The following is an 18,020-nucleotide window of genomic DNA, read 5'->3' as shown; positions in this document are numbered from 1 at the left end:
TTATTTTGACCTCCACTGTATCTTAATTTTTGTTTGGGGGGTTCTCAAATTCTCTGATTCTCCAAATGCACGCATTCTGTGTATACATTGGCGTGCCTTTGATGACAAGGAAAACCCAAATCAGGGAGTAAAACATGAAGAACAATAGCAGCAGCGGCGGCAACAGCAACATGGGCGATAAGGGTCGGACCTTACCCGTCGACCCGAATCTCCCCAGATACCTTTGCCAGAATTGCCACAACTACCTCTGCTTCGTCGGCGTCGACTCTTATGCCGACAAGTATTTCCCCTCCTCCGACGCTTCTCGTTCCGGTTAGGTTTTTTACTCTCACTCTCTCTTTTCCTGATTCCCAAATTTTTTTTTTAATGTTACTCGTTCTATTCCAATTAACAATGACGAGAACTTTTTTTTTTTGGGTTTTTATTACTTGGGTTCATGTCTAAGATTACTAAATTTTCAAACTTGGATGGTTAATATCGTTAATGATCTTTTATTCCTTATTAATTTATGTTATGTTACTCTTTTTGTAACAAAACATTAATGAAATGATAATATGAACTTTTTCTTATTGGATACTCCATCGTATAGATGATATTGAAGATAGCATTATTAAATGTTAGGCAGTGAAAGTGCTGGAGAATTTTTGGGTATTTTTCCTAGCCTGCTAGCTCCGTTTTGATTTTCTTATTCCGTGAAAGTTTTTCAAAGTGGCATCAGTGTAACGGCACCATTGAACAACTTCACTGACTAAGTCCCCACCATAAATTCAGTTAAAGTTGTCAAGTTAAATGAGAGATTAGTTTCGGGCCTTTCATGATGCTTCTGGCGGAGGTTTGCAGAAAAGAGAAAAATGTGCTTATATACAAACTATTCTTTGGTTTTTTGTATCAGCAGTCTTATGTGGCCTTTCACTCTATTGAGTTGCCTTGCTGATGATACAGTTTGTTTTTATCCTTGCTCTGGTGTATATCTTCAAATCTTGTAGTGTTAGAGAGTTTCCTTTCAATGGTTGTCTTATTTGCAATTTGTGCATTGTTGGAAACTTGGCAGCGAATTATGTAATCACTGGGTTGCCAAACATCTCTGATTTTTGGAAAGTTTATAATCATCTACAATGTTCATGATTTTATAACTCCGTTTAAGGAATTTTAAATAAACTGTACTGTTATCCAAATTTATGTGCATGATTTAGGTTTTCAGTTTTCTAAAAGTTTTACAAAGTAGAGAACATGGACAATAAAGCAAAAGGATTTGAGACTGTACAATTGATAATCGTTGAAGGTGGGGCATGGTGGTAAAGTGACACAGGATCTAGCTTTTTGACGATTTCAAGTGAATGTGCAGGGATGCAGGGTTCGTCTATGCATGGGGCTGGTAGTGTTTTAGCTTCAACCCGTATGGATCATTCATATGTTGTGCTGCCAAAGCAAAAAAGTCAGACTCCAGGGGTGCCTCCTCGGCCCCGAGCTGGAGCCGTTCAACCTGAGGCTAGTCAGTCAGTCAGGGCAATGGAAGAATCATTTGTAGTTTTGCCTCCACCTGCGGCTTCAGTTTATAAATCAGAGTCTGCTGCTGATGGAGTTGGAACTCATCTACCATCACCTGAAGGTGGCCAAACTAATATTCCTCCTCAGCCAAATAATTCTGGCTTCCACACCACCATAACCGTCCTGAAACGTGCATTTGACATTGCCACGACACAGACACAGGTAGCTATGTCAACCAGATTGTTGATGGCAAATGAACTTACGTATGGAAATCAACAAATGACGGCTATGTTTTTTAATGATCTTTATTTTGATTGATCTGTCATGGGCTCTGTCTCTTCTATTTCCCAGGTTGAACAACCTTTGTGTCTGGAGTGCATGCGAGTACTGTCTGATAAGCTTGATAAAGAGGTTGAAGATGTGAACAGGGACATAAATGCATATGAAGCCTGTCTGAAGCAACTGGAGGGGGAGGAGAGAAAGGTTCTTGGCGAGGCTGATTTTCTTAAGGAGAAACTTAAGGTGCATACTTGAGATCAATTATTATATGAATAACTACTTTCCTTGGCATAAAGAACAGAAAGAACTAAATCCTGAATCATGACATTTCTCTGTTTGTGCGTGTGTGTCCTTTGTATACATCCACAGAGACCAAGATAATGCTACCGAATTTACTATGGTGAAAAAGATGTAATTTACTATTATCTGTTTGTGTTTTGGAAATGATTTTCTGGGCAAAGTACTTTTGATAGACTGTTGGTGTTCTTTGGTTTTGCTTCTTTAAGTTTATGAATGTGCTGTTTCTAGTTTATTCTTGTTCTCCCTCTGGGTTCGTATTTTCCACTTTCATACTTGTGTTCTATTTTTAAGATAGTGGAAGAAGAACAAAAGCTTGAAGCAGCCATTGATGAAACAGAAAAACAATGTGCAGAAGTTACTGCTCAATTGAAAGAATTGGAGTTAAAGTCAAGTCGCTTCAAAGAGTTGGAGGAGCGGTAAGCCAGACAAGAATCTATATTATTTAAAAGAATTGTATTCGCAAATTGTTCTAATACAAGTACTCTCATGGTGATAAATTCTATTGTAGGTTACTGATTTTTGTTTTGTTTTATTATTCCTGCCTTTTTCTTTCATTAGTACATTTTAACTTGTGCTATTAAAGTTCTGCGCCTTTTCCTTATGTAGGTATTGGCAGGAATTCAATAATTTTCAGTTCAAGTTGATTTCACATCAGGTTTGTTAGGGTTACTATTTCCTGGTCATCTTTTCTGTAATATTGTTGTACCTACGTCTGCATGGTGTTTCAGGTTTTTTAGTGTGGCATTTTGCTGAAGTTATTGGACCAAGCTATTGTTGCTTTCTCATTTTAATTTTTCCTTTTGCTTGATGATACTTCTTTCTCTACAGGAAGAAAGAGATGCAATTTTGGCAAAAATTGAAGTTTCACAAGCTCATCTAGACTTGTTGAAGCGTACTAATGTGCTAACTGATGCTTTCCCAATTGGATATGATGAAGATTTTGGAACAATCAACAACTTTCGCTTGGGGAGACTTCCAAAGTGTCCTGTATGTGAATGGAGCTCTCTTGAATAAGTGAATCTGCTCTTTCCTTTGCTCATCATTTTTATAGAACTGGTCTCATGAAGCACCATATTTGGAGCCACTTGATAAATCATTATGTTTTGGGCTAAGGATCTTCTTTTCTAATTCTGCATTCCCCATCCTTTTAAGTCATTGTTATGGTGCCATGTGTCCACTTTTTGAATTTAACTTAAGTACCCTTTGATATTATTATTTAAAGCACATATTAGGAAATTATCTAAGTAAGGAGAGTGGAAACCAAGAGTGTTACAGAAGATCCATGCAGACATTTTCGCTATCCTATTTTTTTATATGAACAGCAAGCATATGTGGCTGAAGTACCCATACAAGGTCCCTGTATGGTTTTCAAGTTATCCACTAGAGCAGATAAAAGAAATTACCATGCATTGCAGCATTGTGATCATGTTGCAAATATCCAGTTATTGGTTCATGTCATTGAGTTTTGTATCCTCCACGAGGATGTCATGTCATGTAGTTCTTTTTATAATTTATTTATTTATTTATTCATCTTTGGCTAGTCAGTTTATATCCACCATTTACCTGCTGTATACTTGTGTGAAAATTTCTTATAGGGAACTTCCATTTACCTTTTTATGTTTTAGGTTGAGTGGGATGAGATAAATGCTGCTTGGGGTCAAGCTTGCCTTCTCCTTCATACAATGGCTCAGTATTATCGGCCAAAGTTTCAGTATCCTTTTATTAGTAGTTCATTGGTGCTAAAGCTTTGCTGCGTTTGCAGTACTCCTTATCTAGGAATATATGGGATTTTACAATTCTTTCTGCTTTGGAGGCCGATAAATCATGGTTGTCTAAATTGTCCTCCTTTATAATGCTCTCCTTAACCCGTTGGTTTTCAGATATCGGATAAAAATTCTGCCCATGGGTAGTTATCCTCGCATCATGGACACAGGCAACAACACCTATGAACTGTAAGTTGATAACGGTCGCTTGAACTTTACTGGCTTCTTTGAGATTACAGTTTGAGTGAAGGTGATGAAGGCTCTAATAGACATGTTCAAGTTAGTTTGCCATAAAAAAAAAGGACATTCATTTTGATGCATGTTGGGGAGGGCATGGGTATTTTCAAGATGGTGGTGCACCACTTCAGCTTAAGTTTTCCATTTTGGCATGCCTGGAACTTCTCTCAGTGCCAATTGCTTATGGCTCTTTGAAGGAGTACGACAAAAATTCCAGTGACCTGGTGGGTGGTATTGGACTAAATTGATGGTGTCTTTCAATGCCTGTAATTCGTGTAGGGGAAATGTTATTCCTTATTTGTCATTACTTGATATGGATCTCTTTTCATGCATCTATATTTAGTAGTTCCCAGCTTTAATGTGTCAGCTTCTGGTTAGACATATTCACCTAGTCATCTTCTGATTCACATGTCTCTTCATGCATCTGATATGAATGTTTCTCAGCTTTGGTCCAGTTAATTTATTCTGGAGTACACGCTATGACAAGGCAATGACACTGTTCTTGACGTGCCTTAAGGATTTTGCTGAGTTTGCAAATGCCAAGGATAAAGAGAACATTCCTCCTGAGAAACGTTTCAAGCTACCTTACAAGTAAGTCTTTGGTTGATTGAAATCTTTTGTCTATCTGTCTCTGCTTTTCCCACCCCCAAAAAAAACACACACACACACACACACACATTTATATGCTATTGTCAAGCTTTAGGATAAAGGGAGAAAACTACTGCAGGTTGAATCTTGTCTTTTTTACAGTTCAGAAATGGCCTCTGTACTATATATAATTTGGGTAGTTTTGCTGCTGTATAACAAAAGGAAAAGGATTTGTGATTTATAAGGCACGAAATGTGAAGTTCTTGATTTTCTGATAATGCTGTCCTGACAATAGTGTTTTAGGGTTCAAATTTTAGTTTCTGTGGCTCTACCAAAGAAAAAAACCTTGCAATAGATGGTTTGGTACTTTGGCAATAATGGTCAATTTACAATTTAACCAGTTCATCTTTACTTGATATGCTATTTGCACCTCCAGACTTTGCAAGTCATCCATGGAGCATAGTTACTCTATTTAGAGGATCTAATAACAGGCGGGCATCCAGAGTAGCTTGGGTTTGGGGATTGTTTCTGTGGGATTGTTGTAATCTGATTCTGTATGTTTCAGCTATAAGCTCTTTCGAAGCATACTTATTTACTTACACTACCTAAACTAGAAAAAAAATTTTCTGCAAACAAACCTTCCAAATTGGCATTGAGATCGATTTCTGCCCGTTTTCCTTTTAAAGAAAAATCTTTTAGGACATAAGTATGTATGCAGATTTTTCAAGTTTGTTTAGTAGGAGTCACTTCTTTTTGCTTGTTTTAGAGGAGCTAATGCAAATCTGCAGTTTTCTCATTGTTGCCTGGCTTCCCGATTGCCTTGTTTTCTGGACCATAGAAGGAAGGAACAAACAACAAAACAAAAGTATTTGTATGTCAATCAAATGTTGGATTCTGACCTGACTACCCAGTTATATCCTTGTAAAGGTGTAAATGGTCAATTTATGAAGCAGTTCTTTTAGTATTCTGGTACCTTGAGATGTTGGTAATTGTGTTTGGAGCAAGAACTTCGAATTTCGTTTGCTGGGGATGTTTTCTCGAATCATAATATTGGCTCACAATCACTGCATTATTTGCAGGATAGAAAATGACAAAGTGGAGAGTTATTCAATTACACAAAGCTTCAATAAACAGGAGAATTGGACTAAAGCTCTCAAGTACACTCTGTGCAACTTGAAATGGGCTCTGTACTGGTTTATAGGGAACACAAATTTCCAACCGCTTTCACCTCCTGTCTCTCATCATACTGAAGTTACAGCTGGAAGCTCTTTGTACGGTAAAAGGACCGGTGATGCCAAATTCTGACGTGGAATCGCCTTACTGTGTGTAAATATATTAATTGCTAAGCTTTCTGTATTTACAAAGTAATTAACTTGAATGATGTATCAAATCATCCTTGATGTATATCTCTGTTTTTTTGGGGTTACGGTTGATCATTTTGGAGAATAGCCGTCGAGATGAGAGTGAAAGAGAGGGAAAGAGGTAAACAAAGACAATGACGGCAATTAGAGAGCTTTTCTGGTGGTGCTCGGGCACAGGTTCTGTTTACCCCTGACTTGGCAAGCAGAGGACATGTAAGGGCTATAATTGGAACTCTGGGCCTTATTTTCCAGCAGTATGAAATGTGAATATATACAGTTATTATTGTTTTTGTTTTCAAGTAATGTTATGGATTGATAGCTGTGTGTAGATATTCGTAAAGTCTGTTGGCATATACTACAAAAAGACATTTCTAATTTCATGCTGAATCTTGAATATGAAAGATGATGTGAACCTATTAATACCGTCTGTCACTCACTTGGATAATCTCAATGTAAATTTGAGCTTGGCAAAATCTGTGGAATCTGGTCCTTTTACTGACTCTTAAACTTCCAACATATCTAACATTGCTTGGAGTCCGCAATAAATTTTGGTCTGTTTCCAGTCACCAATAAGCACTATGGGCATTTTAGTGCCGCAGTGTGTCATGCTTTACGGTATGTGCAATAGGAAACGCGCGCCTTGGCTTTGCGTCTCCGTTCGAACACACTGATCATCATATGGCAATGACTAAGAAAGCTACAAGTAAATGAAGCACCTAATTTTATGGAACCAGCAACTATATATCCCACCAGCCACTAGGCAATCTTATTTCTCAACGAAATTTTTCTGATTTGCATACAACACACTTGATATACACACAGTGTTGATCTGCGATCCAGAGGATTCACCATTTTCAGAAATGGCAAGGTTGATCGTGCTGGTTTTGATTGCAACAGTGGGAGCCATTATTTCGGCTTCGAGGCCAGCAGCTGTTGCTGCAGTTTCTTGCATGTCTGTTAATGATAACCTGGTGCCTTGCTTGCCATACGTAACCGACGAAGTCAGTGAACCAAGCAGTGGTTGCTGTGAAGGTGTACAAAGGGTTCTTGATTATGCACCGTCCAAACCAGACCTTGTAGCAGTCTGCAACTGCATCAAAGCAGATTTGCCAGACATGGGAAAGGTTGACACCCCTCGCATTGCTGGGCTCCCAACAGCTTGTGGAATCAGCAGAAACTTTCCTCGTATTGATTCCAACTACGATTGCTCCATGTAAGTCAACCCCCTCTTGAACCAACCTCTGTGTGTGTGTGTGTGTGCGCGTGACATAATATTAATTTGACATATTCTTGTAGGGCTTCTGAGTTCTGATTGACTGCACCGGAGCTGCTCTGCTGAAGGACAACTTCTGTGATGGCTCACTCGTTACCAGTTAAATAAAGTTACTTTTCACTTGTGCCCGTTTATCTAGAATTTTTGTGGGAACTACTTGGAAAGGCAAAGAGGCAGTAGGTAGCTTAATCAAGCTACCAAAGACAAATGTACTTTCATTATAAATGAAAGATAGTTGTTCTAATCATGCTTAATTTCTCATGACAGTTAATCATGGTATCTCAAATTGATAATAAAAACATGGATACAAGTCATTGCTTGGACTCATTCCAATTGCATATGATCTGCATACTGGTCCATAAATCTGCTTATCTGCAAACTCAACAATAGAAGACCACATCTTGCAATAATTCAATTCGCAGTGAAAAATGAGATGATAAGTTTGCTATATTGGTATAAGTTATGGTAGCTAGCTGGAGGTCAATTATCATCTGGAACAACGAGTATAATAATCAATGGGAGAAATAGGAGCAGCCCACATTTTTGGGGAATAAGTGGTATCCGTTTACAATCATAATGTTGGATTACTGCCAAAGCTCGTTTTGCACATGTGCAGACAACCATCCGGCCACGTTGGTTATTCACTCTTCGAGCCAAAATCTTGACCCCTGAACAGCAGAGCTCCGATGGCCGGTCAATCTTTGGTTCCACGCCGGAGAGTTCACCTCTCAAATACAGCATGCAAGGTGCTAGGTTGAACGTAATCCATGAACAAGACCCTGATGCGCTTGCTGCTGAGAACAGTTGTGAGAAAATCAGCATGCAGCATGCTACACGGGACATTTTTCCTCGAGTAATCAATCTGCTATATATGTCAGTTGAGTGATTCAATACTCAAAGGTTTTAAATTGTTTCAAATCAAATCGTGAGCACTAGGACGTCATGATCAACTCAAAAACCACTTGTTGCTTTCAGCGGATTCTGTTGCAGAATTTCGGCTTCAGCAGCATATATATATATATATATATATAGCAGTCTTACGTACCATCATTGGTAAACACACTTCTTGATCAACAGATCAAGAGATTATTTACTGTGCATTCTATAAAGGAGTTACAGAATCTTTAATTTAATTAAAATGGAAAAACACTATCGATTGCTTTCAATTTGAAAGTGTTTTGAGATCACAAAACAATATCAGCTGTTTGGTGAATACATGAGCGCATAGATTGAATTCTGTAGGAAGTAGGAATTCATCCTTCTCCCGAACACGTGTTGATGTTATACTATACAGGGCTTCTATTTTAGGTTGGTTTTCCCCAGAATCAATTTAGGATTTCGGTGGGCAATCAAGGTAGAGAGAATTAGATTATCCACCTTAATCTAATCAGCAAATTACAATGCTTCCGCTCAAGGAAGGGTCACCTAACATAACAACCACCCGAACTTCTTTTCTCTACTTAGCGTGGAAAAATTGCTTACTATAAGCAAGCAAAATCCCACCAATCCTCTAGTTTTTTTGGCATAAGATGATCTCTTCATATCAGTATATGATAGTTAGTCTGATATTGGTTTTTAATAGCCCCATCCCCATGCACTTTATTACTCTAAAATGGCCCATGTACTCTTTTTTCTTTTTCTGGGTCTGTCTAATTGTGTTTGAAAGTTGTTGTATGATTTGCAGTTAGAAATAAAGGGTATTTCCCTTAGATAAAAGAATGTAATCAAAACATTTGAAATGTTGAATGGATCACTTTATTTATACTATTTGCCTAAAATGATCGGAATTAAGTTGGGAAAGAATTTAACATACATACATCCTTCAATCTGTTATTAAACCTAGCAACGAACCGGATCAATGGATCACTAGTTCAATCTGTAGATCACTGGTTAAATCGATGGGCATTTATTTAATATTTTTAAATGTAAAATAGTAATTTTAATATACTTAGAAAAATATCTAATAAAATGCTTTTACATACTAATTATTGTACTCAGAAAAATATATAATGAACATATAAATATTAATAGAAGATTTAATTCCATTTTGTCATACTTTTACATAAATAAATAATATAGTCAAATACAAAATAAAATTGTGTGTCTCTTGTTTTCAAAGATATAGCATCATTGTATCATAATTATTTTTAGACACTTTCCCAATCAATTACATTTTTAAGGAGTAACGATCCATTAGCCAAGCCAAACCGTATATTATTACGCTATATTAAATTTTTTGGTCGGCAAAGTGTACGTTATTATTACACGTACAATTTCTTCCGTAAATATATTGGTCAACTCGTAAATGCGGTTTGGCTTGACCAATGGCTCGTTACTCCTTAAAAGTGTAATTGATTGGGAAAGTGTCTTGATTGGTCAACAAGTTAATCAAAAAAAAAAACAAGAGCGTTACAAGCCGTTGGCTTTTGCACTCAGCCAAAGCAATTTAGTCTCTCAAATTTGGCCACCAAAAGCTACCACTCCCACCGCTACAAGTTACACACGAAATTATAGTTTGGCATCTAAATCTTTCTCTCTATATATAATGCAGAATTGGGAACAATATAGACAAGAATTTTGATATCAGTAGGTGCTGCTCAAAGAGTTGAATAATGGCAGCAGAAAAATTCATTGTGAAGATTGAGGAAGCAAAAGAAGGTGAAAATGGCAGAGCATCAAGAGGTCCAGTTTATCGAAATGTACTAGCAAAAGATGGATTTAAGCCTCTTCCTCCGGGCCTCCACTCTTGTTGGGATATTTTCTTGTGAGTTTGATTCTTCCTAATTAGCACTCATCAAACTGCATGCCTTCTTACATAGAGCAACCCAAAAAAGAAAAAAACAACCAATGGTAAAATTTATTTCTTTGGATTTCTGTCTCGAAAGGTAAAACTACGTTCGTACTACTTACCACCGCTACTTCAAATGGTCCTTGCTAATAAAAAGTAGTGCCCATATATATATGATCTTTGTTCAGTGAAGTTGTTGGGTTGTAAAAAAGGTCTTGTGTTTTTGGTGGGCAGCGAGTCTGTGAAAGAGTATCCCAACAATCGGATGCTGGGGGAGCGTGAGATGGTAAAAGGCAAGGTATTATTCCTACTACAATGCTTCACCACCTTCACTCTTAATTATGTGCTTCTCCATCCCTTGTTCCTTTATGCCTTGAATGCTGTTTTTGCAGGCTGGTGAATACTCGTGGTTGACTTACAAACAAGTGTATGACTTGGTATTGGAGGTGGGAAATTCCATTCGCACTTGTGGTGTCGTGCAAGTAAGTTCTTGGCATGTGGCTTAATTTCAGTGTTTAATGGCTATTAGCATTTTATGCTAAATGGATTACTTCAGGTGTTTTAATACACCTATAGCATCGGTAACAAAGTTCATGTAAAAAAATCAGTTGTATTGGCTACTTAGTACTCGGTAGCAGCATTAAAATTCGCGGGATCAATATTTCTGTATTGGTTTAATACTTCCTTTCTGTTTGAGAACTTCTTTTAAAAGTCATTCTATCTACTTCTTTTATGCAGCTGCCTGGAGCATTTTCTTGAAAGTCCCATCATGATTATCATAATTTTCCTTTTTCTTTTTACAATTGATTGTTTCATGTCCAGGGTGATAAATGCGGAATTTATGGTGCCAATTGCTCAAAATGGGTCGTAAGTATGCAGGTAAGTGGCATTGCGAGGTGTAAATTCTGGAAAACATCAAAGTTACTTTCCCATGTCACTCAGGGTCCATCCTGCAGGATTGTTGCATTCTGAATCAACATGTGCTTATTGCACAACTTTTCTGCTCACACACATCTAGCCTGTTTTGAGTTATTTAGATTCTTATACTTTCGAGGTCTAGCTCTAGTTCTGCAATCAGCAGCTCCTTGACCCATACGAAGTAGTATAGATACGTATTGGTTTATGTTCCAACAATCTTTGCAACTGCTTAGAAAGGACAGGCAGGAAAAGATGGAAAGAGTGGGATCATACTGTTATAGTTAGAACAAATCTTGGTTTACAGTCCCATTACAGATGTAAAGTAAAATGTTTTCGACTCTTGCAGGCATGCAATGCTCATGGCCTTTACTGTGTGCCTCTGTATGATACGTTAGGTAAGTTTTTAACCACTAAAAATAAAAACTATATTCTCCCTTTTCCACGCACTCACACACACACAAAAAGAAGCATGCTTGGAAAAGAGTATAGATGTACAATCGCCAGACAAAGTTCTACGAGCAAATCGATGAATAAGTACAAGTTATTCACTCTCCATAATGTGAGGGGAAGATTTGTAATCAGAGTGCAAATTAAATGTTTCTGTGTGTCTTACTCGCTTATTCTTCCTCCAAGTATAATCATTCTTTCTGATTACAGTGAAGAAACTAGATAGTTGAGTCATCCTAATGATATAGTCTTTCTTATTTTTGAACTGTCAATCTTGCACACTACCATGCATACTTTCCAGTTCTGGGAGCTTCAATATTAATTAAATCATGGGTCATCCGTAATTTATAATGAACCTCATGGAGATGGATAACTTGACTAGAAATGAAAGCAAATGGAGAATATGAAGATCTTCAGAAGATTTGAGTCTTTGGGCACGACTCCCTTCAAACCAAATCTCCAAAGTTTACATTTGATTTAGTTCTTGCTGGCTACCATTATGTGGACTGTTGTCCGGGCAAGGATAAGGGAGTGTGTAAAAATGAATCAGTTGATGGATGATAATACCATTAGGATTTGAGGTATCTTTAATATGTGCTTGATTGTGGTTTCAGGTGCTGGTGCAGTTGAGTACATAATTTGTCATGCAGAGATTTCAATTGCTTTTGTTGAAGAAACTAAAATCTCTGAGGTATTCTTCCCCTCCTCATTTTTTTTCTGCGCCTCTTTTCTTAAATGTATACCAAATTTGTGTGAACTCACTTTCAAACTGCATTGTTCTTAGGTGTTGAAAACATTTCCAACTACAGGAAAATATCTAAAAAGTAAGTTCATTATTGACCATCATTTTCTGAGCTCATGATCTGGGTCAGTTTAAGTATTAACGCTCTGAATTCATCATGCAGCTGTTGTGAGCTTTGGGAAGGTTAGCAATGAACAAAAGGAGGTTTCTGGAACTTTTGGCTTGAAAATATTTTCTTGGGACGAGTTTTTGCTTTTGGTAAGCTACTTGCTTGGACTACCATCATTTTTGTCTATTTGACCTTTTGTATATAAAAAAAAAACTTCCATGTATTCTTCAGTCACTTGCTCTAGCGGTAAGCTTTTTGGTGGGTTATAGGCTAGCAGGACTGGTTCACTAATAACTACAAACTGCATTTTGAAGTCATCAAAAATTAGTCTCTGTTGCATTTTGATGCAACAGAGAATGAGAACAAATCAAAATTCTCCCACCGTGTCATCCTATTGTCTATTTGGCTTTAAGTATTGCAAAATATTCTCTTGAACATTAGGACAACTGCATACTTGAAAATGCACTAAAACCTCTTAGGTAGCATAAATGATATTGGTCTAGTAACAACAGTATTCCAACTTCTACTGACAAGGCTTGAATCTGGACCGCTTGAGTTTGTTATGAAATCTTTTCTGGCTATATAGACGTACATAAAGGGAACTTTGCCTCAGGAAGACAAAGGCTATTTTCTGCTAGCTTATAATCACTCCACCTGCCTGTTCACGTTACATTCCTTTATCCTTGTAGAACTTCTAATCTAGGTGAACCTACAGTGTAGAACTTCTAGTTCAAAACAAGAAGTTTATACTAACTGACATGCTGAATAAATACAAGAAATAAGCCATCTAAAAATTGATATTGATTTTGATGATCTATAACTTCATTTCATACGTGATTTCTCCTCCAGGGATGGGGCCAGCAATATGACCTTCCAATAAAGAAAAGGACAGATACCTGTACAATTATGTACACAAGCGGAACCACTGGTGACCCAAAAGGAGTGATGATATCCAACGAGGCCGTGCTTTCTATTATATCAGGCGTAAATCACCACCTAGAGAGCATAAATGAAGAGGTGAAGTTGAGATATTTCCTCATTCCATATTGTTAGCTCCAGATACAGTAGCCTATATGTGAGGTATTTCAACTCATTTTACAATTGTAATATTGAGATAATTGTAAACAGAAGCACATTGGGCAGGGAAAACAAATTCAGCTTGGATAACAGAATTGTGATGTTTTAAAACTCTCATTATATTCAGCACTTCAGACTCAAAAACTCTTCAGCTCTGGACTTCCCAGAAATGACCCAATCACTCGGAATAGGAAACAAACAAATGAGAGGCCTAACTCCCTAAATAATAACTACTAAATACTCAACTCTGCTTAAATTCCTAGCTTAATTGTGCTTGACTCATGTGTGACTACTTTACAATAATAAGCTGTTACATGCAATTTTATATCTTCTGTTTGCATAGTGCACTCGTCATTGGATAATGCCTGATGTTCTTTTTCATTTAAATTCTCAACTATAAATGACAGTTCAGCGAACGCGATGTGTATTTGTCATATCTTCCCTTAGCACATATATTTGATCGGGTGATTGAGGAGTTGTTGATCTTCAGAGGAGCTGCCATAGGATTCTGGCATAAGGTAAGTCCGGAGACTAGATGAGCGCTTTGTCATATGAAATTACAAGTAATATATATCTATCACATCTTCAGGACGTCAAACAATTGGTGGATGACATCCGAGAGCTTAGACCGACAGTATTTTGTTCTGTTCCTCGTGTTTTAGACAGAATATATTCAGGTAAACCGTACTTCTACATCTCATGAAGATGCCTGATTTTTCCAAGATTTCACTTCAATATTAAGCTTCCCAAGTCTTCGATCTTCAGCTAGCATGGCTTCAAATTTTTGGTTATAGGTTAAGCATCATTTTCAGTTGTTGTACCCTTGCAAATCAGTATGGGGTAGGGATCATGATTAATTGATGAATCACAAGTGCCAATTTGTACAAGTGTGTTGTGACTTGTGTCACACTTCAGCAGTTAGATCTTATGGGTGCAACTGTTTATGTCCACAGGTTTGGTAGAGAAGCTTTCTTCAGCAGGTCTTCTCAAGTATACCCTGTTCAACATTGCCTACTCATAGTAAGATAAATCAGTTTCCAAATTTTTTTGCAGTTCAATATCTTTAGTTAACGGGAGCTTCCAATGCAAAGCTAACTAGAAAATGAAAATAAAAAAATGCAAAAAAACTAAAAGATGGTGTTACAACAAAGCAGTTATCTGGCAACACCAGAAAAAAAGATATGCTTGTCGAGTATGTACTTAAGCAGATAAGTAAGCTTAATATTTCACTGGTGTTATCCCTATAGTAACATACATACAAGCCTATCTGTAACAGTAACCTGAAACTTGTAAGAGTTTTATTCAGGAAACAATTATGATGAGATCTTTTTTCACGCCCAAACATGCACTTGTATGCTTACATATGTGTTTTAGATCCATCAGTAGTTACAGAAGCTGTACATCTGTTTGTTTGACAAATGACAAGCAACAAAGAATTGAATTCTAATTGAGGAAAAACAAGTATAAGGTGATAGATGATAGATGCTAGCCGAGCACTCGGGTAGCATAAGAAAGTTTTGACTCAGAACCTGCTGCAAAATCAAGTCCTCCAGGAAAATCTTGATAGCGTAAAAGAAAGTAATCATCCTTTTCTTGTGCAACAGTAAATGGAAGAAAGTAATTTAAATTACTAGCTTGGACATGTAGAATATTTTTTCATTTGAATAGACCGAACTGCTGTGGAAAACATTAGAAATTTTGGGCATTTTTCACTGATTCACTATATAATAAGGAGAATAATTGGTAAGGCTCTCCTAAATCTCTGTAATGGCCTATATTTGTTTGCACCTCATGAGCAAGATGCTTTCAGTTCAAACGCAGAGCAGTTACGTATGATTTATGAGTATCCTACAAGGAGCTTTAAAAATGTATTTTGTTTACTAGAAGCTTGCATTTCCTAATTAAATCAACAATACATTTTGCCTTATTTCTCAATTAAGAGAAGGCTTATATTTTTTACTCATGCTACGTTCCAAATAACATATCTTAATCTGCAGCAAACTGCGGAACATGGGTAAAGGATATAAACATGTAGATGCAGCACCCAGATTTGACAAAATTATTTTCAACAAGGTAAAAAATATTTCATTGGAAATCCACTTTATTTTCTTTCTTTTTTTTCTTCTTTAATAGTCAATGCTCTGTATGGTGCAAAATTGGTTTCTGCTTAGGTGAAAGAAGGTCTAGGTGGAAACCTGCGTCTCATATTGTCTGGAGCAGCTCCTCTTTCATCCAGTGTGGAAACCTTTCTTCGAGTAGTCACATGTGCTCATGTTCTGCAAGGATATGGTACAAAAATAGTTTATATCATTATCTGCAATTTGTCTTAATTTCAGCCCATTGGTTGACTTGAAGTATGAAACACTTCATAGCTGAATCTAATGACTTCTTCAGCTGCACATTGTGTCACGAGTTCTGGCAAATATGTTGTATTCCATATAGATTCCAGGTATTTCAATGAAATAACTAGGAAAAGTTGCGGTATAGAATATAAGAAAATCAACAAGCAGAATTTGCATGGATACCTGTCTGTTTCACTGTTGTATCAGTGGCTTAGTTTTCCTTGCAGGTGACTATATGAGTGTGTATGTTATAGACGATTCAACTTAACGAGGATGATTACTCCATCAAACGTTGTGCAGGTTTGACAGAGACCTGTGCTGGATCGTTTGTTGCACAACCAGATGTATTGGCAATGATTGGTACAGTAGGCCCTCCACTGCCAATTGTCGATGTGTGCCTTGAATCAGTTCCTGAAATGGGTTACGACGCCCTAGCAAGCACTCCACCACGTGGGGAAATTTGTATAAGGGGCAAATGCTTGTTCTCAGGCTACTACAAGCGTGAAGACCTCACTGAAGAAGTAATGATTGATGGATGGTTCCACACTGGTGAGTCAGTTTGTTTCAATTACTCGTTGTACATTGTCATGGTTCTTTGGTTGGACTATTATGCAAACTTACAGAAATCTTGCGATAGGGGATATTGGTGAATGGCAGCTGGATGGGAGCATGAAAATCATTGACCGCAAGAAAAATATTTTTAAGCTTTCTCAGGGAGAATATGTTGCAGTGGAAAATCTGGAAAACAATTATTCCCTTGCCTCCTGTATTGATGCGGTGAGTGTCTTTCTCCGTTGAAGATAAGTGGATATGCGCTTCCCTTGTTTTCCTTTAGGGTAGACATTTCAACTTTCCATTTGGGCATTTTTACTTGAATTGAGTGATCTTAACCATGGTACAAGACTTTGAGTGATATCCTCCAGGAGTACACCTTATACTTTTATGATTGTCATCATTGTTCTAAAGTTTCCAGTTTTGAGTTTCTGTCACTAGCTGAAGGGATTCCTTGTCTCGCTTGATTCAGATATGGATCTATGGAAACAGTTACGAGTCCTTTCTTGTTGCTGTGGTCAACCCAAATATCGAATCAGTGGAACGCTGGGCTGAGGAGAATGGGCAAACTGGGCATTTTAGTGCTTTATGTGAGAGCCCGTCAGCCAAAGCATATATTCTGGAGGAGCTAAGCAAGATTGGCAAAGAAAAGAAGGTACATTAGTGTTTCCTGTGTTGTGCTTTTGCTGGTAGCCATGCGCTCTTCGGACTAAAATAATGGCAACAGCAGTAGTCCAAGTGGTACATGATTAATGAAGCAATTTTTCACCTTCTGAGCTCATAACTTTATACATATACATCTATATATATATGTACGTACGTATATTTTGGTGGGAATATAGTTTATTCCATTGCATTGACAGTTAAAAGGCTTTGAGTTTGTCAAAGCTGTACACCTGGATCCCACACCATTCGATATGGAGCGCGATCTTCTTACGCCCACGTATAAGAAAAAGAGGTCCCAGTTTCTCAGATATTATCAGGTTTGCCTTTCGCTCAATCGCTTGTTTGTACTATTTTGTATTCACGTCAATTTCGAGCTCTAAAAATGGGTGTTTAGGCAGTATCTAGCTAGTGAATACAATGGAATGGCATAACTGCTCCTCCTCCTCCTCCTCCAGAGTAACAAATGGAATGACATAGAACAACCAGTTCTCATCTGCTCTCAGACAAAAGTGACATGACTAACTGAAAACTAGTGGGTTTTTCCGGAAAATGGGGGACCAAGTGTGGATATATCCTTTTCCATAAAAAAAAAAATGTGGATAAATGATTGCAGGGATAGATGGATAGATGTAACTGTAGCTGATCTTTTACGAATGTTCAACTGCAGGATGTGATTGATGGTCTGTACAAAAGTGCAAGATAAGCTCAAGAAAATCAAGCTCTGTCACTTTGCTCCAAGAATCTGCTGCCACTTTTCACCACCTCAGCTTCAGCTGAATTTATCTGTAATTGTAAGACACTATGTGAGATCGTATATCCTTGCTAGACAGCGTACGTGTATGCCCATGTTGAGAAAAGTTATTCATACTTACTAAAATAGTCGAATACTGGATTCAGCACTCACTGTTTTCTCATTCACTTCCCTTCAACTTTCTGTACGGATGTCGATACATTCTTCTTCCACAGTCTCTGCTTTTAAGCGAGCACAATGATGGACCCACCCTTAATGGTTAATCCTAATAATTTAGGGGAAGTTAAGTACAAAGAGGGCATTGTTCACGAAGGCTATGAGAAAAGCAGACACTATGCG

At 37.6% G+C, this 18,020-nt stretch overlaps 3 protein-coding genes across 3 annotated transcripts; all 3 read left to right on the top strand.

The window, feature by feature from the left end:
- Positions 1–6,324, top strand: LOC113763104 (beclin-1-like protein). The gene is made up of 10 exons (XM_027306815.1): positions 1–312; positions 1,346–1,710; positions 1,840–2,010; positions 2,359–2,483; positions 2,674–2,722; positions 2,896–3,054; positions 3,693–3,778; positions 3,948–4,019; positions 4,512–4,658; positions 5,735–6,324. The coding sequence occupies exons 1-10, from the start codon at positions 135–137 to the stop codon at positions 5,958–5,960; spliced, it is 1,578 nt and encodes a 525-aa protein (XP_027162616.1). The 5' UTR covers positions 1–134; the 3' UTR covers positions 5,961–6,324.
- A 498-nt stretch (positions 6,325–6,822) lies between these two features.
- On the top strand, positions 6,823–7,488 carry LOC113754103 (non-specific lipid-transfer protein A-like). The gene is made up of 2 exons (XM_027298447.1): positions 6,823–7,229; positions 7,313–7,488. The coding sequence occupies exons 1-2, from the start codon at positions 6,877–6,879 to the stop codon at positions 7,326–7,328; spliced, it is 369 nt and encodes a 122-aa protein (XP_027154248.1). The 5' UTR covers positions 6,823–6,876; the 3' UTR covers positions 7,329–7,488.
- A 2,413-nt stretch (positions 7,489–9,901) lies between these two features.
- LOC113763330 (long chain acyl-CoA synthetase 4-like) lies at positions 9,902–17,864 on the top strand. The gene is made up of 19 exons (XM_027307098.1): positions 9,902–10,053; positions 10,312–10,375; positions 10,470–10,559; positions 10,900–10,956; positions 11,342–11,390; positions 12,057–12,133; positions 12,227–12,266; positions 12,348–12,442; positions 13,143–13,310; positions 13,778–13,888; positions 13,960–14,047; positions 14,324–14,390; positions 15,368–15,443; positions 15,542–15,659; positions 16,013–16,261; positions 16,350–16,489; positions 16,737–16,919; positions 17,128–17,247; positions 17,598–17,864. Exons 1-19 carry the CDS (start codon positions 9,902–9,904, stop codon positions 17,631–17,633), a joined length of 1,980 nt encoding a protein of 659 aa, XP_027162899.1. The 3' UTR covers positions 17,634–17,864.
- Positions 17,865–18,020: the final 156 nt, after the last annotated feature.

This window comes from Coffea eugenioides, chromosome 2 (genome assembly GCF_003713205.1).
Source record: "Coffea eugenioides isolate CCC68of chromosome 2, Ceug_1.0, whole genome shotgun sequence".
Classification (NCBI taxonomy): domain Eukaryota; kingdom Viridiplantae; phylum Streptophyta; class Magnoliopsida; order Gentianales; family Rubiaceae; genus Coffea; species Coffea eugenioides.
Note: the sequence above shows the minus strand (reverse complement) of the source record. Positions and strands in the feature narration are given on the sequence as shown.